This window comes from Salmo trutta, chromosome 7 (assembly GCF_901001165.1).
Source record: "Salmo trutta chromosome 7, fSalTru1.1, whole genome shotgun sequence".
Classification (NCBI taxonomy): domain Eukaryota; kingdom Metazoa; phylum Chordata; class Actinopteri; order Salmoniformes; family Salmonidae; genus Salmo; species Salmo trutta.
The window spans coordinates 21889133-21915113 of NC_042963.1; the positions used below are offsets into that span (position 1 = coordinate 21889133).

Sequence of the window (25981 nt, forward strand, 5' to 3'; positions counted from 1 at the left end):
ACAGTATGCTGCTAGTTTGCTGTGTAATTGATAGCCTAGTTACCATGACTCAACAGTCACGTGAAATTTGACTGCGGTCACTGTGTGGTGTTCATACCGTCACTGTAACAGCCCTTTACCCACCTTGAAAAAAACCACTCCACCTTTTTGGAATGAAGAACCTGTAAAACCACTTGCCTATTCCAATAAAGTGTGAGAGGGAGAGTCAGTGAGTATAAAACCAGATCCCAGGTTAGACTCATGTGGGGACTTATTTCAGAGACTCACCTCCACTATGTGTGATGAGAAGCCTGCCTGAGACATCTGCAGACCGAACCCCGTCCCATTAGGGTTCACTCCTGTGGAGAACAGTGAAGTGACAGCTAGTCTACACACTTCACTAGAATGATCATCGCAGTCTGCTACAATGGAGTCCTCCAGAATTGTTCTATGTTGCCACCATTATAAACTTCACAATTCCATTCATCTCTAGAGACAGATTTTCATAAAAAATTAACATCTGTTTGCAGAATGTTAAACGTTGTTCAAATTCAGACACGTCCACCTCCAGAAGTAAATGCATTTAGCTAGCTAGCTAACACATGCAAGATGTATTTCTGGGTGTTTCTGAGATTACAATCCCTTCAAAACTTGATCGGTGAAACCAAAGGGTCATTAAAGGAAAATACCCTCTAGACTGAAAATCCTCTCTCCCAGGGCGTCCACTATGTCCTTTAGCGCCGACTCATCAGTCACGTTGAAGAAGTGTTTGTCATCAGGATCGCTGGCGATATACTTGATCTCTTTCAAGAAGGCCTCTGGGTTTATCCCACGCCGATTGTAGTAGCCCAATACCTGGTGGTACATAACATTTAATGTCAATACCAAACAGAGGATCTGGAAATACCATAGAACGTCAAAAGAATACTACGCACATGATCTGGAAATGCAATAGAACATTGATAGAATAGTAGGCAGATGCTCTAAAAATATCATAAAGTAGGAGAATATAAATTCAAGCACAGGATATGGAAACGGTATAACATGTAAGTGATAGACCAAGACGTGGCAGAAGGAACAGAGAATGGGATTACAGTGTTCCAGGGGAATATAAAAAGGGACAGACGGACTCACAGCGATGGCATACATGGTGATGTTGTCCGCCTCACTGTCCTCCATGGCCTTCTGCAGGTCAGGGCTGTCGTGGGATTCACCATCCGTGATCACGAGCATCACTTTCTTAGCCCCTTTCCGACCTCCCCGTTTAAATCCCTCTGTCCTTTGAGCGAATACAGGGTTTTTTTCTCAGCCAACTCATTAACCGTTATGAGTAACTATCGGTTAGTTAGCAATTCAATCATTATGGATAAACAGTATTTGCAACTTTACCTCAACACACTGCACAACCAATTCAGCAACAAAGTGCTTTATTTTGCTCCCTGTTTCGAAAGGCACTACTATGGAAAATTATACTGAGAAACTTGGGATTAGGATGAGAGTTATGACCAGTGTTGAGCAGCTCTCCATACCGTGCCACATTGATGCCCAGGGCCGTGCGTGTCTCCTCCCCTCCCCGTTGATCGATGGTCTTGGCTGCTTCTACCACCTCCTCCACAGAGCGAAAGTCATTCAGGGTGAACTCATGGACCACCCTCGACCCATACTGCACCACTCCAACCTGTAGAGATAGGAGTGTGATTCACTTGCCCATGGGTGCTGATCTAAAGTCAGCGTAGTATTTTCCCCATTGATGGTTAAGGTTAGGATTTGAGGAAGATAAAGATGATACTAGGTATGTGCCTATGGGTACAACTTCCACACAGAACGTAGAGATACTGGCTCCCAGACATGCAGTCCACAATTATTGGCATAATTTATAAAAATACTATATGAAATAAATAATACAAATGTTGAGCTATATTGTATGCACATTTTTGTGTGAAAATTTTATACATAAACATTTTATACAAAAAAATTGCTCAGCGAAAGAGATTTTACTTAACAAGTAATAAAAAAAATAGGGGCCCCTGTTTATTTGCACCTCTGTTTTCAATTCTCCAGCACACTGCCCTTGCGAGGATAACGACACTGAGCCTTTTTCTAAAATATTTTATGAGATTGGAGATCACATTGGGAGGATCTCAGACCATTCCTCCAAACAGAATCTTCCCAGATTCTTGATATCCTTCTTATGTGCTTACGGACTGCCCTCTTCAATTCAAACCACAGGTTTTCAATGGGGTTCGGAGACTAAGATGGCCATTGCAAATATTTAGATTTTGTGGTCAATTAACCATTTCTTTGTGGATTTTGATGTGTGCTTGGGGTTATTGTCTTGCTGAAAGATACACCATAATTTTGGACCTGACTGTATACACTCACTCGTCACCGCATGTACCCCAGAATAATACACATTCAGGTACACATACTGTCTATCAGAATCAGATCAGAATCTCAGATAACACACCTGGATCTGACCTGGCCCAATGTAGAACTTCTGCAGAATGTTGATGAGGAAGTCCTGCACCTCGTACCAGGGGTAGATGGAGTTGGACCCGTCCAGAACAATCATTATATCCATGTAGGTCTCGCACCCTGGAAGAAGCAATTGGAAACAGTCAGTAACAGTGAGTAACTCTGGGAAGCCATGGTCTTATGAGGTGTATGTGAGTGAAAGTTTGTGAGAGTAGATTTTTTACTCTGGAAGGCCGGCGAGATGGTTTTGGAGAACTTGAAGCTTTCGTTAACCCTGGAGCAGATGCCTGTGCTGTAGTAGGAGCTCCCACATTCGTACGACCACAGAGGACCACAGGTCTGGAACACAAAGCCATTGATGAACCACCTTCAATTGGGTTTAACACAGACCACAGTAAATCTCAATTTAATATTTTCAACAGTCAACATCAATTGACACCCACCACAAAGCTGTTATCCTTAGGGTTGGAGGTCAGTGTCATGCCCAGCCTCATTTTGTCCTTGCGCTCTGACACATTGTTCAGGGATACCTTTCCTTGAAGGAATTAATAAAAGCAGACAAAGAAACAAACTAAAAAAAATTGCATTGAATGAACCACAACATTAGACAAATTCAACGATATCAATGAAATCACAGTCAAGTTGATGCTATGATACTATGTTTAATGCATCATCGGGAGGCCTATATGGGTAATTCATACTGTAACTGTCCATCATGCATAACTCCCACTGGGCATAACAGGGTGTAGAGTTTCCTCTGCATGAGTTGGACTTGAGTCAACAATGTGAGATCTCAATCTACACCACACAGTGCTGCCAGGTGTTTTTAATCCAACTGAACACCTGGTCGGAGAGCCAGCTTCTGGAGGGAATCATATTCTGTAAAGTATGCGAAGGTGTGCTGTGATTTGGAGGCAGAACAGTTCAGTATGGAATCTATCTATCTCATTCAGTCATACCTAGGTTGAGTCTAGTGCAGTTGGTGTTGGGACTGGTGTCCATCGGGCATTTGTATATATCGCCTGTCTGGTGTTGGCCACTGGTTTCAAAGGGAGCTCCAACTAGTAGCCTGGAATGACAAAAACAGCAAAGGATGAGGACTGATCTTAATTTCTATGTCAAAAAGAGAGAATACCCTGCTGAAAAAAACAGCATAGACCATCATAAATTTCAAGATGGTCCATGCTGGTATTTGCTGGTCCTTACTGGTCTATGCTGGTCAGTTCTGGGCGGATGCTGATAAAGCTGGTCTGATCAGTATGGTCAAGCTGGTTGAGCTGCTCTGACCAGCATGGTCTAGCTGGTTATGCTGGTTTTTCTGGTGACCAGCCTTCGCTGTGTTTTGGGCACTGGTGACCCGCCTTCGCTGTGTTTAGGACACTGGTGACCGCCCTTCACTGTGTTTTGGATACATACCAGCTTATGCTGGTGATGCTGGTATACTGGTGACCAAGCTGGTCCATCATGGTCTAGCTGGTCATGCTTTGGTCTAGCTGGTCATGCTTTATCATCAATTCTAAGATGGCTCATTAGAATGTAATGTGACACCGTGTACTGGAATGTGCTGGTACAAAAACAGACCATACAGTTTGAAGAGCTGATTGGCGTAGGAGCTAGCCTAGCTGCTAACTAGCTACCAAGCTAGCAAGGTTTCATTGACAGGTTGAACACAGCCTGGAAAGTGGTTAGCCCTTGCTGTCTAAATCCCTGTTGTTTGTGGCTGTTTAAATCTGCCCTGCGACCTGCCTGTCTGGAACTGCGTGGAGTACCAAATGTTAGCCAACTTTGCTACCATGGCATCTAAAGCCAAAATACAGTGTTTCTCTATCACAGGTGAAGGATCTTTTAAACGAACAAAAGGGGTTCTACAAGCAGTTGTTACAACAATAGGAAAATTGCTTCAAGAGCTTTGTCCAAATACTGATGGACTCAACTAGTTCTCTCAGGAAGAAGTGGATGTCCTTAAAGAGACTTGCAGCAAGATGACAAGTCCTCTCGAGATGATATCAGCACTGTCTGTGAATAATTATTAAAAATGTCTGAGAAAAAAGACTAGAGGGACAATCCAGGAGGAATAGCATTGTTGTGGATGGCATACCAGAGTCTTCACATGAGAAATGGGCAGAGTTTGAGGCGCAAGTAAGAAAAATGATTACTGAAAAGCTGCAGATGGATCATGCGAAGATTGAAGTGGAAAATGTAACCAGCCTAGGTGACAGACCCAGGTCGATAGTGGTCAAGTTCCTGAGGTTTAAGGACAAGATTTATTTGATGATACAGCAGTAGCAAGACAGAGATTTAACATATACAGAAAAGACAGCAATGCCTATGGGGGAGGTGTTGCTGTATACAGTAGGTTCAGAGCCATATTCCTGTAAAGTTTAGAGAGGATCTCATGTCAAATGTTGTTGAAGTGTTGTGGTTGCAAGTTCAGCTGCCTCATCTAACTCTTCTTCTCTTGGGGTGCTGCTATAGGCCACCAAGTGCTAACAGTCAGTATTTGGATAATATGTGTGTAATGCTTTATAATGTATGTGATGTCAACAGAGAGCTCTATTTTCTGAGTGACCTGAATATTGACTGTTTAGCAACTATCTGTCCTCTCAAGAGGAAGCTTCTAACTGTGACTAATGCCTGTTATATTTCCAAGGTTATAACTCAACTAACTAGAGTGTATACCAATAGTGTTGGATCTGTGACATCCGCTTGTATTGATCATATCTTCACTAAAGCTGCAGAGCTTTGCTGCAAAGCAATATCAGTTTCCATTGGCTGTAGTGACCATAATATTGTGCCAATAACAAGGAAAGCAGAAGTGCCAAAGGTTGGGCCTAAAGTAATTTATAAGAGATCACGCAAAATGTTTTCTCAGGATTATTTTGTTGATGATGTAAAAAATGTATGTTGGTCTGATGTGTATGAGGAAGTGAATCCAGATACAGCACTGGAAGTATTTGTAAAATTATTCATGCCAATTGTTGAAAAGCATGCACTTGTTAAGAAACTAACTGTGAGAACTGTTGGAACCCCTGGATTGATAAGGAATTGAAAAATTGTATGGTTCAAAGAAATGATGCAAAAGAGGTGGCAAACAAGTCAGGCTGCTCAGCTGACTGGTTGACACATTGTAAGTTGAGAAATGTGGTGACTTAACTTATCAAAAGAAGAAGAAATTATACTACCAAATAAAGAGAAATTACATAAAACAAAATAGAAAAATACTTTGGAGTACCTTAAATGATATCGTGGGCAGAAAACTCAATTCATCTCCATCGTTCATTGAAGTTGGTGGGTCATTTATAACAAAACCTTTTGATTTTGCCAATCATTTCAATTACTATTTCAATAGTAAAATGGAATGACTCAGAATCGTAATGACAACACTGAACAGTGAATCATCATATTTTTTTAATAAAATGTCTAATAATGAAAGAGAAGGATTGCTGTTTTGAAATTGGTCGAGTTAGTGTGAATTTGGTCAAGTTAGTTAATGATAAGTCACCATGTACTGTATACCTTGATGGGAAACACCATTATCCCAGAAACCCTAGACCCACTCCAATTTGCATATCTCCCCAACAGATCCACAGATGATGCAATCTCTATTCCACTCCACACTGCCCTTTCCCACCTGGACAAAAGGAACAGCTATGTGAGAATGCTATTCATTGACTACAGCTCAGCGTTCAACACCACAGTGCCCTCAAAGCTCATCAATAAGCTATGGACCCTGGGACTAAACACCTCCCTCTGCAACTGGATCCTGGACATCCTGACAGGCCGCCCCCAGTTAGTAAGGGTAGGTAATAACACATCCGCCATGCTGATCCTCAACAAGGGGGGCCCCTTGGGGGTGCATGCTCAGTCCCCTCCTGTACTCCCTGTTCACACATGACTGCACGGCCAGGCACGAATCCAACACTATCAATAAGTTTGCAGATGACAGAACAGTGGTAGGCCTGATCACCGACAACGACGAGACAGCCTATAGGGAGGTCAGAGACCTGGCCGGGTGGTGCCAGAATAACAACCTATCCCTCAACGTAACCAATACTAAGGAGATGATTGTGGACTACAGGAAAAGGAGGACCGAGCACGCCGGGGCTGTAGTGGAACAGGTTGAGAGCTTCAAGTTCCTTGGTGTCCACATCAACAACAAACTAGAATGGTCCAAACACACCAAGACAGTCATGAAGAGGGCACAACAAAGCCTATTTCCCCTCAAGAAACTAAAAAGATTGGGCATGGGTCCTGAGATCCTCAAAAGGTTCTACAGCTGCAACATCGAGAGCATCCTGAGTGGTTGCATCACCGCCTGGTACGGCAATTGCTCGGCCTCTGACCGCAAGGCACTACAGAGGGTAGTGCGTACGGCCCAGTACATCACTGGGGCTAAGCTGCCTGCCATCCAGGACCTCTACACCAGGCTGTGTCAGAGGAAGGCCCTAAGAATTGTCAAAGACCCCAGCCACCCCAGTCATAGACTGTTCTCTCTTCTACCGCATGGCAAGCGGTATGTACATGTACATACTACTGTCAGTATGTAGCCTCGCTACGTTTATAGCCTCGCTACTGTATATAGCCTGTCTTTTTACTGTTGTTTTATTTCTTTACTTACCTATTGTTCACCTAATACCTTTTTGCAGTATTGGTTAGAGCCTGTAAGTAAGCATTTCACTGTGAAGTCTACACCTGTTGTATTCGGCACACGTGACAAATAAACTTTGATTTGATTTGAATCACCACGAAAACACACCGAAGTCACCACGAAAACACAGCAAAAGCCTATGCTGGTTTATGCTGTTTTTCTTCATCAGATTAGACAGAGTGTGGGGGTGTCCGAGACTGTTTCTCAATTAATCTTTCCTTAATTCCTCACATCCTCTCTCCTCACCTTCTTCTTAAAGGGCTCCTGAGTGGCGCAGCGGTGTAAGGCATTGCATCTCAGTGTAAGAGGCGTCACTACAGTCCCAGGTTCAAATTCAGGCTGAATCACATCAGGCCGTGATTGGGAGTCCCATAGGGTGGCACATGATTGGCCCAGCATCATCCGGGGTAGGCTGTCATTGTAAATAAGAATTTGTTCTTAACTGGCTTTCCTAGTTACATTTTTTTATTTGACTTTGAACTGACGCAAGGAGACAGGATGCAAGGAATCAAGGAAAGACAAATTGAAATAGAGCCTGGAATGACTAAAACAGCAAAGGATGAAGGCAAATATTTTCTATGTCAACAAGAGAGAATAGACAGCGGACAGTGTGGTGAAGTACTAATTTTGTGAGAGGCGTGGAGGCCATTTGCCATGTCAACCTCAGGCTTTTACTATAAATATTACCGTTATTACAAACATAAGATGGAGTCTCCTGGAGTCCACACTTCAGTGGTATTTAAACCGACAGTATGACAGCCAGAGACAAGAAGGCCTTATCTACTGGTATTCCAGCCAATTTCCAGAAGAGCTGCTAAAACGATCAGCGGTGAGCCTGTTATTAAAGTTAGAACCGAGCTATTAGTGTCAAAAGGAGAGGGTAATAGTGCTAAATGGGGCCTTGGGCAAAATGTTGCTGGGGAAATGCCTGAATCACATTGGAGTTTGATGCCATACCAAAAAAGACCTAACCAGTAATCTGCTAATTTATTTAACATTCAGATCAAATGGGCTGGGGAGGGATGGGAAACTACATCCAAATCCTCAGCCTGCATAATGGATCTGTGTGTTTGTATACAGTAATGAATCCGCATTCCCTCCATGCATTCCACTCATACAGTGCGAGTAGTTCACAGCTCTGAGCTATTAATATATTTTTTGAACACTATATTTTATTTACAAGCATGATAGCTGTACTTTTAGTTGCTGCTTTACTCAGTTTGTTGGCCATTAGCTAATCAAATCAAATGTATTTATATAGCCCTTCTTACATCAGCTGATATCTCAAAGTGCTATACAGAAACCCAGCCTAAAACCCCAAACAGCAAGCAATGCAGGTGTAGAAGCACGGTGGCTAGGAAAAACTCCCTAGAAAGGCCAAAACCTAGGAAGAAACCTGGAGAGGAACCAGGCTATGAGGGAATTGAGACTCAGTCCTCTTCTGGCTGTGCCGGGTGGAGATTATAACAGCACATGGCCTAGATGTTCAAATGTTCATAAATGACCAGCATTGTCAAATAATAATAATCATAGTAGTTGTCGAGGGTGCAACATGTCAGTAACACAAGAGTAAGTGTCAGTTGGCTTTTTCATAGCCGATCATTGAGAGTATCTCTACCGCTCCTGCTGTCTCTAGAGAGTTGAAAACAGCAGGTCTGGGACAGGTAGCACGTCCGGTGAATAGGTCAGGGTTCCAGCAGGTCTGGGACAACAGGTCTGGGACAGGTAGCACGTCCTGTGAACAGGTCAGTGTTCTCGATGAGTTCAAAGCACGTGAATGCATCCAAATGGTATTTAAGACTTCACAACTAGTAAATTCCCAGCTCCTGCTTTTCCCTAGTCTCTCCCTAGTCTCTTTTTTCTCACCCTCCTGGTTTTGACCCTTGCCCTGTCCTGACTCTGTGCCCGCCTGCCTGACCCTGAGCCTGCCGTCCTGTACCTTTGCCCCTACTCTTGGTTACCGACCTCTGCCTGACCTGAACCTGAGCCTGCCTGCAGTCCTGTACCTTTGCCTCACTACTCTAAATTATCGACCCCTGCCTGCCTTGACCTGTCGTTTGCCTGCCCCTGTTGCTGTAATAAACATTGTTACTTCAAGACAGTATGCATTTGGGTCTTACCTGAAACGTGATATTCTAATTATGTTGTCATTTCAGATAAAGTGTTTGAAGGAACTATAATTCTACATACAGTTAAAGTTGGAAGTTTACATACACTTAGGTTGGGGTCATTAAAACTCGTTTTTCAACCACTCCGCAAATTTCTTGTTAATAACAAACTATAGTTTTGGCAAGTCGGTTAGGACATTTACTTTGTGCATGACAACTCATTTTTCCAACAATTGTTTACAGACAATTATTTCACTTATAATTTACTATATCACAATTCCAGTGGGTCAGAAGTTAACATACACTAAATTGACTGTGACTTTAAACAGCTTGGAAAATGATGTAATGGCTTTAGAAGCTTCTGATTATCATTTGACATCATATGAGTCAATTGGAGGTGTACCTGTGGATGTATTTCAAGGCCTACCTTCAAACTCAGTGCCTCTTTGCTTGACATCAAGGCAAAATCTAAATAAATCAGCCAAGACCTCAGAAAAAAATTGTAGACCTCCACAAGTCTAGATCATCCTTGGGAGCAATTTACAAACGCCTGAAGGTACCAAGCTCATCTGTACAAACAATAGTACGCAAGTATAAACACCATGGGACCACGCAGCTCTCATACCGCTCAGCAAGGAGACACGTTCTGTCTCCTAGAGATGAACGTACTTTGGTGCAAAAAGTGCAAATCAATCCCAGAACAACAGCAAAGGACCTTGTGAAGATGCTGGAGGAAACAGGTACAAAAGTATCTATATCCACAGTAAAACGAGTCCTATATCGACAAAACCTGATAGGCCGCTCAGCAAGGAAGAAGCCATTGCGCCTAAACCGCCATTAAAAAAGCCAGACTACAGTTTGCAGCCGCACATGGGGACAAAGATCGTACTTTTTGAAGAAATGTCCTCTGGTCTGATGAAACAAAAATAGAACTGTTTGGCCATAATGACCATCGTTATGTTTGGAGGAAAAAGGGGGAGGCTTGCAAGCCGAAGAACACCATCCCAACCGTGAAGCACGTGGGTGACAGCATCATGTTGTGGGGGTGCTTTGCTGCAGGAGGGACTGGTGCACTTCACAAAATAGATGGCATAATGACAAAGGAAAATTATGTGGATTTATTGAAGAAACATCTCAAAACACCAGTCAGGAAGTTAACATTTGGTTGCAAATGGGTCTTCCAAATGGACAATGAACACAAGCATACTTCCAAAGTTGTGGCAAAATGGCTTAAGGACAACAAAGTCAAGGAGTTGGAGTGGCCATCACAAAGCCCTGACCTCAATCCCATAGAAAATTTGTGGGCAGAACTGAAAAAGCGTGTTTGAGCAAGGAGACCTACAAACCTGACTCAGTTACATCAGCTCTGTCAGGAGGAATGGGCCAAAATTTACCCAACTTATTGTGGGAAGCTTGTGGAAGGCTACTCGAAAACGTTTGACTGAAGTTAAACAATTTAAAGGCAATGCTACCAAATACTAACTGAGTGTATGTAAACTTCTGACCCACTGGGAATGTGATGAAAGAAAATAAAGCTGAAATAAATGATTCTCTCTACTATTATTCTGACATTTCACATTCTTAAAATAAAGTGGTGATCCTAATTGACCTGAGACAGGGAATTTTTACTAGGATTAAATGTCAGGAATTGTGAAAAAATGAGTTAAAATGTATTTGGCTAAGATGTGTGTACACTTCCAACTTCAACTGTACTTACAAAAAGTATTTTAGATTGATTAGCAGTCTTTTTTTCTTTTTTTATGTTCCTGATAAGTCGATATTTCATTTGAGGCGGGAGTAGAGAACCTCCACGCAGCTGTCTGGTGTCAGGCTCATTTGACACGATAACAACATGGGCTCAACTGATGGGTATGCTACAAAGTAGGGTCAATGAGTTAGCAAGCTAACTTTTACAAACAACCAGAAATAACAGTTGATTTTCTGGTTTGGTTCATTAAGAAAGCTAAATATAAATACAGTGGATTCGGAAAGTATGAGGACCCCTTGACTTTTCCACATTTTGTTACGTTACAGCCTTATTCTAAAATGGATTTAAAAAAAATCCTCATCAATCTACACACATTACCCCATAATGACAAAGCAAAAAAAACCTGAAATGTAACATTTACATACGTTTTCAGACCCTTTACTCAGTACTTTTTTGAAGCACCTTTGGGGGTGATTACAGCCTTGAGTCTTCTTGGGTATGACGACACAAGCTTGGCACACCTGTATTTGAGGTGTTTCTGTAAGGGGTGCGTACTGGCGGCAGAGAAGTCAGACGCAGGAGAGCAAAAGCTGTTTCCAACAGCGCAGTTTAATAATAAAAACCCACCGGAAAACAGAACAATAAATAAATGGGTACAAAACCCGACGCACCCCAGACGTAACGTGCACAAGCACTTACAATAAACAATTCTGGACAATGACATGGGGGGAACAGAGGGTTAAATTCACAACATGTAATGAATGGAATTGGAACCAGGTGTTTGGGAAGACAAGACAAAACAAATGGAAAATTAAAGGTGGATCGGCGATGGTTAGAAGACCAGTGACAAGACAGGGGCCGACTTCGGAGGAAGTCATTACAGTTTCTCCCATTCTTCTCTGCAGATCCACACAAGCTCTGTCAGGTTGGATGGGGAGCGTCTCTGCACAGCTATTTTCAGGTCTATCCAGAGATGTTCAATTGGGTTCATGTCTGGACTCTGGCTGGGCCTTTTAAGGACATTCAGAGACTTGTCCCGAAGCCACTCCTGCATTGTCTTAGCCCTGTGCTTAGAGTCGTTGTCCTGCTTCACAGTAGGGATGGTGCAAGGTTCCCTCCAGACGTGACGCTTGGCAATCAGGCCAAAGAGTTCAATCTTGGTTTCATCAGACTAGAGAATCTTGTTTCTAATGGTCTGAGACTCCTTAGGTACCTTTTGGCAAACTCCAAGTAGGCTGCCATCTGCCTTTTATTGAGGAGTGGCTTCCATCTGGTCACTCTACCATAAAGGCCTGATTGGTGGCGTGCTGCAAAGATGGTTGTCCGTCTGGAAGGTTCTCCCATCTCCACAGAGAAACTCTGGAGCTCTGTCAGAGTGACCATCAGGTCCTTGGTCACCTCCCTGACGAAGGCCCTTCTCCCCCGACTGCTCAGTTCGGCCGGGCAGCCAGCTCTAGGAAGAGTCTTGGTGGTTCCAAACTTCTTCCATTTAAGAATGATGTTGGCCACTGTGTTCTTGGGGACATTCAATGCTGCAGACATTTTTTGGTACCCTTCCCTAGATCTGTGACTCGAACACAATCCTGTCTCAGAGATCTACAGACAATTCCTTTGACCTCATAGCTTGGTTTTTGCTCTGTCATGCACTGTCAACTGTGGGACCTTATATATACAGTTGTGTGCCTTTCCAAATCATGCCATATCAATTGAAATACCACAGGTGGACTCCAATCAAGTTGTAGAAACATCTCAAGGATGATCAATGGAAACAAGATAAACCTCAGGTCAATTTCGAGTCTCATTACAAAGGGTCTGAATAATTACGTAAATAAGTTTCGCTTCGTCATTAGGGGCATTGTGTGTAGATTGATGAGGGAAAACATTTATTTTGTCCAGTTTAGAATAAGGCTGTAATGTAACAAAACGTGGAAAAGTTCATCTTTCTAAAAGCTTATCTTTTTTTAAATGTTAAAGTTATTTCAGAATATTCATGCAAGTTAGTTGGTTAACTCCTTGATCTTGCTTTGAAGTTTACCCCTCTTTCTGGTTTATTCTTGTGAGGTTTTAGTTGCAAGCAAGTTTGTTTTAACACGCAGGTGCAGGCAATCTCCCATTGGCACAGTTTTAAGAAATCCTTCACTAACGTGTAGCTACGCGTTAAGTTCTGCCCGTAGTTTGCAGTCCACCCGCTAAGTCACAGACCAAAATCAAACACAGAGATCAAAGGAACAGACAGACTAAACAAACAGATTCACGCAGCGCTGCAAACATCTGCCACCTCTCAGCATAACCTTCCCTTTGACTCAAAGGTCAAAGGCGTCTGACCCCATTATGCAATGCTCTGATGCCTTTGGCTTCCCATCTGAGGTAGCAGAGAATGTGGGAGATGACAGCCCAAATGTCAGTCAGATGGATACACGGCTGACTAGGAGAGCGTTAATGGCCAATGGTATTTGGCTGTGATATTCAACACCCTCACATTTGAATGGCAACTATTCATATATAAAAGCCAGAGGCCATTAAGGTTTTAATGTGATGCTTGGTGTAAATTCACCAGAGGTAAATATCGAGAAAACAAGTCTGCATATGTTACTCTGGGCTGTTTATTAAGGGCAAAATAAATTTCAAAGTATTAACTAGAGGTCGACCGATTATGATTTTAACGCTGATACCGATACCGATTATTGGAGGCCCAAAAAAGCCGCTGCCGATTAATCGGCCGATTTTTACAATGTATTTGTAATAATGACAATTACAACAATACTGAATGAACACTTATTTTAACTTAATATACTACATCAATAAAATCAATTTAGCCTCAAATAAATAATGAAACATGTTCAATTTGGTTTAAATAATGCAAAAACAAAGTGTTGGAGAAGAAAGTAAAAGTGCAATATGTGCCATGTCAGAAAGCTAACGTTTAAGTTCCTTGCTCAGAACATGAGAACATATGAAAGCTGGTGGTTCCTTTTAACATGAGTGTTCAATATTCCCAGGTAAGAAGTTTTAGGTTGTAGTTATTATAGGAATTATAGGACTATTTCTCTCTATACGACTTGTATTTCAATATACCTTTGACTATTGGATGTTCTTATAGGCACTTTAGTATAGCTTCCGTCCCTCTCCTCGCTCCTACCTGGGCTCGAACCAGAAACACATCGACAACAGCCACCCTCGAAGCAGCATTACCCATGCAGAGCAAGGGGAACAACTACTCCAAGTCTCAGAGCGAGTGAGGTTTGATACGCTATTAGCGCACACCCCACTAACTTGCTAGCCATTTAACATCGGTTACACCAGCCTAATCTCGGGAGTTGATAGGCTTGAAGTCATAAACAGCGCAATGCTTGAAGCATTGCGAAGAGCTGCTGGCAAAACGCACGAAAGTGCTGTTTGAATGAATGCTTACGAGCCTGCTGGTGCCTACCATCGCTCAGTCAGACTGCTCTATCAAATCATAGACTTAATTATAACATAATAACACACAGAAATACGAGCCTTAGGTCATTAATATGGTTGAATCCGGAAACTATCATCTCGAAAACAAAACGTTTATTCTTTCAGTGAAATACGGAACCGTTCCGTATTTTATCTAATGGGTGGCATCCATAAGTCTAAATATTCCTGCTACATTGCACAACCTTCAATGTTATGTCATAATTACGTAAAATTCTGGCAAATTAGTTCGCAACGAGCCAGGCGGCCCAAACTGTTGCATATACCCTGACTCTGCGTGCAATGAACGCAAGAGAAGTGACACAATTTCACCTGGTTAATATTGCCTGCTAACCTGGATTTCTTTTAGCTAAATATGCAGGTTGTCACGGCTGTCGTAGGAGAGAGAGGACCAAGGCGCAGTGGGTTGCATGTTCATCATATTATTTATTGTGAACACGAGAAAAAACAAGAAACCAGAGAACGACAGACCGCCAGTTTCACAGGCTAAATAATAACAGCAGTGCGAAATACAACTACCCACAAATCCCCAGGTGAAAACAAGCATCTAATATATGACTCCCAATCAGGAACAACGATGTACAGCTGTTCCTGATCGGGAGCCATACAAACCACACAGAAATAGACAGACTAGAAAACCATAGAAAACCAACACTAGAACAATTACTCAAACCCCAGACTACATAAACCAAACACCCCTTAAATAACACACACAACCCGAACCATATGAAACAAATACCCCTCTGCCACGTCCTGACCAAATATAATACAATTACTCCCTCTGCTGGTCAGGACGTGACACAGGTTTAAAAATATATACTTCTGTGTATTGATTTTAAGAAAGGCATTGATGTTTATGGTTAGGTACAGTCGTGCAACGATTGTGCTTTTTTTGCAAATGCGCTTTGGTTAAATCATCCTCCATTTGGAGAAGTTGGCTGTCTTTGTTAGGAAGAAATAGTCTTCACACAGTTCGCAACGAGCCAGGCGGCCCAAACTGCTGCATATACCCTGACTCTGTTGCAAGAGAAGTGAAACACATTTCCTAGTTAAAATAAATTCATGTTAGTAGGCAATATTAACTAAATATGCAGGTTTAAAAATATATACTTGTGTATTGATTTTAAGAAAGGCATTGATGTTTATGGTTAGGTACACGTTGGAGCAACGATAGTCCTTTTTCGGGAATGTGCACCGCATCGATTATATGCAACGCAGGACGCGCTAGATAAACTAGTAATATCATCAACCATGTGTAGTTAACTAGAGATTATGATTGATTGATTGATTGTTTTAATAAGATAAGTTTAATGCTAGCTAGCAACTTACCTTGGCTTCTTACTGCATTCGCGAAACAGGCAGGCTCCTCGTGGAGTGCAATGCAAGGCAGGTGGTTAGAGCGTTGGACTAGTTAACCGTAAGGTTGCAAGATTGAATCCCCGAGCTGACACGGTAAAAATCTGTCGTTCTGCCCCTGAACAAGGCAGTTAACCCACCATTCCTAGGCCGTCATTGAAAATAAGAATGTGTTCTTAACTGACTTGCCTAGTTAAATAAAGGTGTAAAAAATAAAAAATAATATATATATATATTTTTTTTTTAATTATCGGCCAAATCGGTGTCCAAAAATACCAATGTCCGATTGTTATGAAAACTTGAAATCGGCCCTAATTAATTGGTCAACCTCTAGTATTAACCATTGTTTTTTTTACCTTTACTTAACTAGGCAAGTCAGTTATGATCAAATTCTTATATTCAATAAGAGCCAAGGAACAGTGGGTTAACTGCCTTGTTCAGGGGCAGAACAACAGATTTTTACCTTGTCAGCTCGGGGATTCGATCTTGCAACCTTTCAGTTACTAGTCCAATGCTCTAACCATTAGGCTACCTGCCACCACGTAACGTAATGTCTGCCTCAAAGAATATGCGCCAGTTGACTCCACATACTTTTTGCTTGTCACCAATGCCTATACAAAGGTCCCCAGGCTCAAATTGAAAACTATGTATGTATTCATTAATCAGATTCAGTTGCAAAACATTTAGTTTGTTGCAAACCGTTTACTGCTTACCGTTTACTGTTTACTGCTCAGTGATACGGGAAGGAAGGGGTTGTTACTTCACAAGCAGAGCCTGGGGTGTATTCATTAGTTTTTCTTTTGGAGTAAATGGTTTCCGTTGCAAAACGTTTTGCAACAGACGAAACATTTTGCAACGGAATCCGACTAATGAATACACCCCAGGCTCTGCTTGTGAAGTAACAACCCCTTCCTGTATCACTGAGTAGTTTGTTTTTCTCCCCCTACTAATCGGCCAGTGATGGGATGCACAGAAGGGGGCTTGGGAATAAACGACCACAACACATACTTTCCAGAGTCATCAAAAGCCTCTGGGATGCTTGCGAACAGGTTGCTAGACAAACACAAATACTTTCCACTTATTTACCTGTGACTTCATAGGGCAGAATATTTTGCAATCCTGGAAGAACCGCAAGATATTCCTCAAGGCTGAAAGACTTCCAGTCTGAAAACAGTAAGAATACCTGGAACGTTACTCAATCTTGGCCGTCTCGACGATCAAACCTTCTCATTCAAGACCCCTGACTAAAAGTTAGGCTAGCAGCTTTTAAACTGTTAGGTTTACAAATTATAATTGATCACAATAATAGTTGAACAAAAACAACCAGCTGGAGACAGATTTAAATCATGCTCCTTTCCACAAGCTCACTTCGGTAAAGGACATAAAGTCCACTCCTGTGGAGAGTAGCAGCAGTTGAGAGCCATAAAGATGAGGGATGTGATATTCTCTCAGGCTAGACTCATACCTCACTGACAGCAGACATTAAGAGGAAAGGAAATTCAGCCTGGTGTCAAAGAGTTAACATATACTGAACAAAAATAGAAACACAACATGTAAAGTGTTGGTCCCATATTTCATGAGCTGAAATAAAAAATCCCAGAAATGTCCCATACAGACAAAAAGCTTATTTATCTCATTTTGAGGACAAAATTGTTTACATCCCTGTTAGTGAGCATTTCTCATTTGCTAAGATCATCCATCCACCTGACAGGTGTGGCATATCGAGAAGCTGATTAAACAGCATGATCATTATACAGGTGCACCTTGTGCTGGGGACAAAAAAAGGCCACACTAAAATGTGCAGTTTTGCCACACCACACAATGGCACAGATGACTCAAGTTTTGAGGGAGCGTGCAATTGGCATGCTGACTGCAGAAATGTCCATCAGAGGTGTTGCCAGAGAATTGCATGTTCATTTCTCTATCATAAGCCGCCTCCAACGTCATTTTTGAGAATTTGGCAGTACGTCCCACTTGCCTTACAACTGCAGACCACGTGTAACCACGCCAGCCCAGGATCTCCACATGCGGCTTCTTCACCTGTGGGATCGTCTGAGACAGCCACCTGGACAGATGATTGAACTGAGGAGTATTTCTGTATGTAATAAAGACCTTTTGTGGGGAAAACTAATTCTGATTGGCTGGGCCTGGCTCCCCCAGTGGGTGGGCCTGGTTCCCGAGTGGGTGGGCCTCCCAGGCATCCCATGTGAAATCCATAGATTAGGGCCTAATGAATTTCCTTATATGAACTGTATCTCAGTAAAATCGTTGAAATTATTGCGTGTTAAGTTTATAATTTTGTTCAGTTTAACATAAATCTGTGAGACACAAGTTAGTATGATATGTTACATTTGGCCTGGTTACAATGGAAAGACGGTTACTTAAAACTGTCACTATACACTAGGAGTGGTGGGGTGAAGTCAGGTGCAGGAGATCAAAGATGCAATAGTAGAGCATTTTATTTCCAGAGTCCAAACCACCAAATACAGGCTTGAATAAGGAAAAACCCAACCAGACAAAAATGTCCACCCCCAACAGGGCCGGAACACAATCCAGCAATAAAACGGCAGTAACCAAAATACAAATACGTAACCCCCCAAACTCACGACAGGTAACAAGAAACAATCCCGCACAAAACCCAACCTAGAACAGCAAGACTAAATAACCCACTAATGAACTCAACTCAAAACAAGTGCAACACAAGACAGACAAAACCAAACGAAAATGGAAAAGCAGATCGGTGGCAGCTAGTAGGCCGGCGACGACGACCGCCGAGCGCCACCAGAACAGGGAGAGGAGCCACCTTCGGTAGAAGTCGTGACAAAAACCTCATAAATGTAATCTCCATAATCCCCCAAAATAACCATTTATCAGGAGGGCCATTAACAATAACTTGTAACACTGCATACTTCAAGAAAGTAAAAAATCTCACCTTTCTGATACAAACAGTTAAAAATTGCTGAGGTTTAGTCACTTGAGGATACAAGCTCAAGTACACAGTACAAATATGAAAATATGATGGAAAGTATTGTATAATCAAGTTATAATTTATACGTTTCACCTTCCTTACAACTGTAAAATGCATATTTGTATATTTAGTGTCACAGAAAATGTGCATAATTTCTAACAGTCTTTCTTGATCAAAATGTCTTCCCCCATTGCTGTGAACAGAGCTCTAGCTTGGCTTCCTAAACTCGTTAGGAACTCGCCTTTCCCTCATCAATCAACACACAATACCCCATAATGACAAAGGAAAAACAGGTGTTTAGAAACAGAAGTATGACATTTACATAAGTATTCAGACCCTTTACTCAGTACTTTCTGGAAGCTCCTTTGGCAGTGATTACAGGCTTGAGTCTTTTTGGATATGACGCTACACGCTTGGCACACCTGTGTTTGAGGTGTTTTTCCCATTCTTCTCTGCAAATCCTCTCAATCTCTATCAGGTTGGATGGGGAGCGTTGCTGCACAGCTATTTTCAGGTTTCTCCAGAGATGTTCGATGGGGTTCAAGCCCGGGCTCTGGCTAGGCCACTTAAGGACTTTCAGAGACTTGTTTCGAAGCCCCTCCTGAATTTTCTTGGCTTTGTGCTTCGTCGTTGTCCAGTTTGAAGGTGTACCCTCACCCCAGTATGAGGTCCTGAGCGCTTTGGAGCATGTTTTCATCAAGGATCTCTCTGTACTTTGCACAGTTCATCTTTCCCTCAATCCTGACTAGTCTCCCAGTCCCTGCCACTGCACAACATCCCCACAGCATGATGCTGCCACCACTATCCCTCACCGTAGCAATGGTGCCAGGTTTCCTCCAGATGTGACGCTTGGCATTCAGGCCAAAGAGTTCAATCTTGGTTTCATCAGACCAGAGAATCTTGTTTCTCAGTCGTCTGAGAGTCCTTTAGGTGCCTTTTGGCAAACTCCAAGCGGGCTATCATGTGCCTTTACCGAGGAGTGGCATTCGTCTGGTCACTCTACCGTAAAGACCTGATTGGTGGAGTGCTGCAGAGATGGTTGTCCTACTGGAAAGCTCTCCCATATCCACAGAGGAACTCTGGGGCTCTGTCAGAGTGACCATCGGGTTGTTGGTCACCTCCTTGAACAAGGCCCTTCTCCACTGATTGCTCAGTATGGTCATGTTGGAAGAGTCTTGGTTGTTCCAAACTTCTTCAATTTAAGAATGATGTTGGCCACTGTGTTCTTGGGGACCTTCAATGCTGCAGACATTTTTTGGTACCCTTCCCCAGATCTGTGCCTCGACACAATCCTGTCTCGGATCTCTACGGACAATTCCTTCAACCTCATGGCTTGGTTTTTGCTCTGACATGCACTGTCAACTGTGGGACCTTATATATACAGTTGTGTGCCTTTCCAAATCATGTCCAATCAATTGAATTTACCACAGGTGGACTCCAATCAAGTTGTAGAAACTTCTCATGGATCAAATCAAATCAAATTTTATTGGTCACATACACGTGTTTAGCAGATGTTTATTATAGGTGTTGCGACATGCTTGTGCTTCTAGCTCCGACAGTGCAGTAATATCTGACAAGTAATATCTAACAATGTCACAACATATACACAATACACACAAATCGAATTAAGGAATGGAATTAAGAATATATACATATATGAACGAGCGATGTCAGAGCGGCATGACCTAAGATACAGTAGAATCATATAGAATACAGTATATACATATGAGATGAGTAAAGCAAGACGTGTAAACATTATTAAAGTGACTAAGATACAGTAGAATATTATAGAATACAGTATATAAATATGAGATGAGTAATGCTAGATATGTAAACATTATCAAAGTGACTAGTGTTCCATTACTTAAAGTGGCCAGTGATTTCTAGTCTATGTCTATAGGCAGCAGCCTGTAATGTGCTAGTGGTGGCTTTTTAACAGTCTGATTGCCTTGAGATAGAAGCTGTTTTTCAATCTCTCATTGCCGGCTTTGAAGCACCTGTATCAACCTTTCCTTCTGGATGATAGCGGGGTGAACAGGCAATGACTCGGGTGGTTGATGTCCTTGATGATCTTTAAGGCCTTCCTGTGACATTGGGTGCTGTAGGTGTCCTGGAGGGCGAGTAGTTTGCCCCCGGTAATGCGTTGGGCAGACCGCATCACCCACTGGAGAGTCTTGCGGTGCAGTTGCCGTATCAGGCGGTGATACAGCCTGACAGGATGCTCTCAATTGTGCATGTGTAAAAGTTTGTGAAGGTTTTAGGTGCCAAGACAAATTTCTTCAGCCTCCTGAGGATAAAGAGGCTATGTTGCACCTTCTTCACCATACTGTCTGTGTGGATCGTCCATTTCAGTTTGTCAGTGATGTGTACACCAAAGAACTTGAAGCTTTTCCCTTCTCCACTATGGTCCCGTCGATGTGGATAGGGGGGTGCACCCTCTGCTGTTTCCTGAAGTTCACATTTATCTCTTTTGTTTTGTTGACGTTGAGTGATAGGTTATTTCCCTGGCACAGTCCCAGGGCACCCACCTCCTCCCTGTTGGCTGTCTCGTCATTGTTGGTAATCAAGTCTACTACTGTTGTTTTGTCTGCAAACTTGATGATTGAGTTGGAGGTGTGCTTGGCCATGCAGTCATGGGTGAACAGGGAGTACAGGAGTGGGCTGAGCACTCGCCCTTGTGGGGCTGCAGTGTTGAGGATCAGCATAGTGGAGGTGTTGTTTCCTACCTTCACCACCTGGGGACGGCCCATCAGGAAGTCCAGGACCCAGTTGCACTGGGTGGGGTTCAGACCCAGGGACTCGACCTTAATAATGAGCTTGGAGGGTACTATGATGTTGAATGCTGAGCTATAGTCAATGATCAAGATTCTTAGATAAGTATTCCTCTTGTCCAGATGGGATAGGGCAGTGTGCAGAGTGATGGTGATTGCATCGTCTGTGGATCTATTGGGGCGGTAAGCAAATTGAAGTGGGTCTAGGGTGACAGGTAAGGTAGAGCTGCTATGATCCTTGACTATTCTCTCAAAGCACTTCATGATGACAGAAGTGAGTGCTATGGGGCGATAGTCACTTAGTTCAGTTACCTTTGCTTTCTTGGGTAAAGGAACAATGGTGGATATCTTGAAGCATATGGGGATAGCAGACTAGGATAGGAAAAGATTGAATATGCTCGTAAACTCACCAGCCAGCTGGTCCGGTAAAGCTCTGAGGATGGGCCTAGGGATGCCGTCTGAGCAGGCAGCCTTGCGAGGGTTAACACACTTAAATGTTTTACTCATGTCGGCCATGGAGAAGGAGAGCCCACAGTCCTTGGTAACTGGCTGCGTCGGTGGCACTTATCCTCAAAGTGGGCGAAGAAGGTGTTTAGCTTGTCTGGGAGCATGACGTCGATGTCGGCGATGTGGCTTTCTATACTAACGTTTTGCCTGTTTGATTGCCTTGCGGAGGGAATAACTACACTGTTTGTATTTTCCCATATTCCCAGTAACCTTGCCAGGTTTAAATGCGATGGTTCACACTTTCAGTTTCGTGCGATTGCTGCCATCTATCCACAGTTTCTGGTTTGCATAGGTTTTAATAGTCTATACACTATACACTTCCTGATAAACTCTGTCACTGTTTCAGTGTGTTTCTCTAAATTACTTTTGCAAACTACCCAGAACATATCCGAGTCCACGTGATCAAAACAATCCTGAAGTGTGGATTCTGCTTTTGAATTGTCACGGTCATCGTAATGGATGGACCAAGGCACAGCGGGTATGTGAATGCTAATTTTTAATAAACACGAAACAAAACAAGAAAACGATGAACGGACCACAAACAGTCTTGTAGGCTCACACAGCAATACAAAGAACAATCTCCCACCAACCCCAAAACAAACAAACTCCTAATTATAGGACCTTCAATCAGAGGCAACGATAACCAGCTGCCTCCAATTGAAGGCCCCAATCCCAAATACTACACATAGAAATAAACACCCTAGAAACAGACATAGAACTGTACAACATAGAACTAAACCAAAAACCCCAGAAAAATAAATAAAACGCCCCTCTACATAAACACACACTCAAAACCATATAAAACAATTACCCCCTACCACGTCCTGACCAAACTATAATAACAAATAACCCCTTTACTGGTCAGGACGTGACAGTACCCCCCCCCCCCCCAAAGGTGCAGACCCCGGATGCATCTGACAACAAAAATACCCACAAAAAAAAACTAAACTAAAGGGAGGGAAGGGAGGGTGGCTGCCGTCACCGACGGCTCCCGTGCTACACCCCCCCTCCCCAAACCTCTTACAGTGACCAGTCCACCCCCACTGAATACCTCGGCCGGAAGCCTGTCACTGTAGACCCTGGACTGGATTCTGGGAGCTCCGGACTGTAGGGCGACTCTGGGAGCTCCGGACTGTAGGACGACTCTGGGAGCTCCGGACTGTAGGACGACTCTGGGAGCTCGGGACTGTAGGACAACTCTGGGAGCTCCGGACTGTAGGACGACTCTGGGAGCTCCGGACTGTAGGATGACTGGGAGCTCCGGACAGTGGGCCGTCTCTCTTGGTTCCGGACAGTGGGCCGTCTCTCTTAGTTCCGGACAGTGGGCCGTCTCTCTTGGTTCCAGACAGTGGGCCGTCTCTCTACGGGGGCACTGTCGCCGGAGGCTCTGGACGAGGCACTGTTGCCGGACACTCTGGACGAGGCACTGTTGCCAGAAGTTCTGTACGAGGCACTGTTGTCGGAAGTTCTGGACGAGGCACTGTTGCCGGAAGTTCTGGACGAGGCACTGTTGCCAGAAGTTCTGGACGAGGCACTGTTACCGGACACTCTGGACAAGGTACTGTCGTCGGAAGCTCGGGACTGGGCTGACGCACTGGAAGCCTGATGCGTGGGGCTGGTCGTGGAGGTACCAGACTGGGGACACGCACCTCAGGGCTAGTGCGAGGAGCGGGAACAGGACATACTGGACTGGGCTGATGCACTGGAAGCCTGGTGTGTGGTGCTGGCTTGGGATGTGCCAGACTGGAGACACGCACCTCACGGCTAGTGCGAGGAGCGGGAACAGGATACACTGAACCGTGAAGACGCACTGGCAGTCTCGAGCGCAGCACTGGCTCCACCCTTACTGGCTGGATGCCCACTTACCCCTGGCAAATGCGGGGCGCTGGCACCGCGCACACCGGCCTGTAAATACTTGGCCTTGACGCAGTGCAGTAATAGGTTGCCGGGACCTGTCCAGTAATAAGTTGCCGGGACCTGTCCAGTAATAGGTTGCCTCCAAAAAGCACAGGGATTTGGCTTGGGGCTTAATCCTGGCCCCGCCAAACTACCCGTGTGCCCCCTCCAAAACATTTTTATTGGGGCTGCCTCTCAGGTTTAAACGCCAACCGTGTACCCCTGTAACATTCCCGGTCCTCTTTAACCTTCGTCCATGGGCCCTCTCCGGCTATAATCTCCTCCCAGGTCCACGACTCCCGATAGTCCACCTGCTGCTGCTCCTTCCTCCGCTGCTTGGTCCGTGGTTGGTGGGAGATTCTGTCACGGTCGTCGTAATGGATGGACCAAGGCGCAGCGGGTATGTGAATGCTCATTTTTATTAAACACGAAACAAAACAAGAAAACGATGAACGGACAACAAACAGTCTTGTAGGCTCACACAGCAATACAAAGAACAATCTCCCACCATACCCAAAACAAACAAACTCCTAATTATAGGACCTTCAATCAGAGGCAACGATAACCAGCTGCCTCCAATTGAAGGCCCCAATCCCAAATACTACACATAGAAATAAACACCCTAGAAACAGACATAGAACTGTACAACATAGAACTAAACCAAAAACCCCGCAAACATAAATAAAACGCCCCTCTACATAGACACACACTGAAAACCATGTAAAACAAATACCCCCTACCCCGTCCTGACCAAACTATAATAACAAATAACCCCTTTACTGGTCAGGACGTGACATGAATAGTCCTTAGCACGGGTACTGAGTTTCTGCCTATATGAAGGGAGGAGCAAAATGGAGTCGTGATCAGATTTGCCGAAAGGAGGGCAGGGGAGGGCCTTGTCAGCATCCTGGAAGTTTGAATAGCAGTGGTCGAGTATTTTACCCGCTCGAGTACAACAGTCAATATGTTGATAGAACTTTGGCAGCCTTGTCCTCAAATTTGCTTTGTTAAAATCCCCAGCTACAATAAATGCAGCCTCAGGATATGTGGATTCCTGTTTTCATGAAGTCCAGTGGAGTTCTTTGAGGGCCATTGTGGTATCGGCTTGAGGGGGGGATATACACGGCCATGGCTATGACCTAGGAGAATTCTCTTGGGAGATAATACGGTCGACATTTGATTGTGAGGTATTCTAGGTTGGGTGAACAAAAGGACTTGAGTTCCTGTATGTTACTACAATTAGTAGGTAATCATGAAACACGCACCTCCACCCTTCTGCCCTGCTGTATGTAATGACACAAAACATTTCCTGCGCTAATAATGTAAAAAATAATACATTCAAAAATAAAATACTGCAAAGTTTCCTCAGAGCTAGTCACAAGGATGATCGATGGAAACAGGATGCACCTGAGCCCTCATAGCAATGGGTCTGAATACTTATGTAAATAAGGTATTTCTGTTGCTTACTTTTTATACATTTGAAAAAATTGATAAAAACCTGTTTGTTTTCGCTTTGTCATTATGAGGTATTGTGTAATGTTTTATTTAATCCATTTTAGAATAAGGCTGTCACGTAACAAAATGTAGAAAAAGTCAAGGGGTCTGAATACTTTCCAAACATACTGTACTCTTGTGTCTGTAAGAATGAGGGCTACCGCTCAATGCAAGTCATTTCAATCTATGGTTTCCACATATCGATTTTTAAGTGAAAGTACCAGAACCACACAGGTCCACAAAACAGGGGACTTTACATATAATTAAGCCAAAAATGGAAGGAGAGAGATTGGTCGTGACTCGATTGTCTAAGCAACTACTTAGCATGTTAGCTAACCCCTTCCCCTTACCTTAACCACTAACCCCAACTCCTAACCCCTAACCTTAACCTCTAACCCCTAGCCTAGCTAACGTTAGCCACAACAATGTGGAGTTCATAACATATTGTATGAATTTGCAATTTATAACATATCATACTAAATGGATGATGGACATCCACAGTTGAATATATACCATACAAAATGTAACGTATCATACTAAATAGAGGGAGACAGATTTCCGTTAACTATGTGACACCTATCCCTGTCTCCAGGTTGGCAAAACACCCAGTGC

The 25981-nt window shown here is 43.4% G+C and overlaps 1 protein-coding gene across 2 annotated transcripts in view; it reads right to left on the reverse strand.

The window, feature by feature from the left end:
* itga11b (integrin, alpha 11b) overlaps positions 1 to 25981 on the reverse strand; it is a 101877-nt gene that overhangs the window by 43148 nt on the left and 32748 nt on the right. For both annotated transcript variants that reach the window (XM_029758374.1, XM_029758375.1), the window contains 8 exons: positions 3414 to 3523; positions 2898 to 2989; positions 2679 to 2793; positions 2447 to 2574; positions 1509 to 1657; positions 1114 to 1258; positions 669 to 834; positions 268 to 338 (listed from right to left, as the gene is read on the reverse strand). In XM_029758374.1, the coding sequence (XP_029614234.1) occupies positions 268 to 338; positions 669 to 834; positions 1114 to 1258; positions 1509 to 1657; positions 2447 to 2574; positions 2679 to 2793; positions 2898 to 2989; positions 3414 to 3523 (976 nt within the window). The remainder of the gene's footprint in view (positions 1 to 267; positions 339 to 668; positions 835 to 1113; positions 1259 to 1508; positions 1658 to 2446; positions 2575 to 2678; positions 2794 to 2897; positions 2990 to 3413; positions 3524 to 25981) is intronic.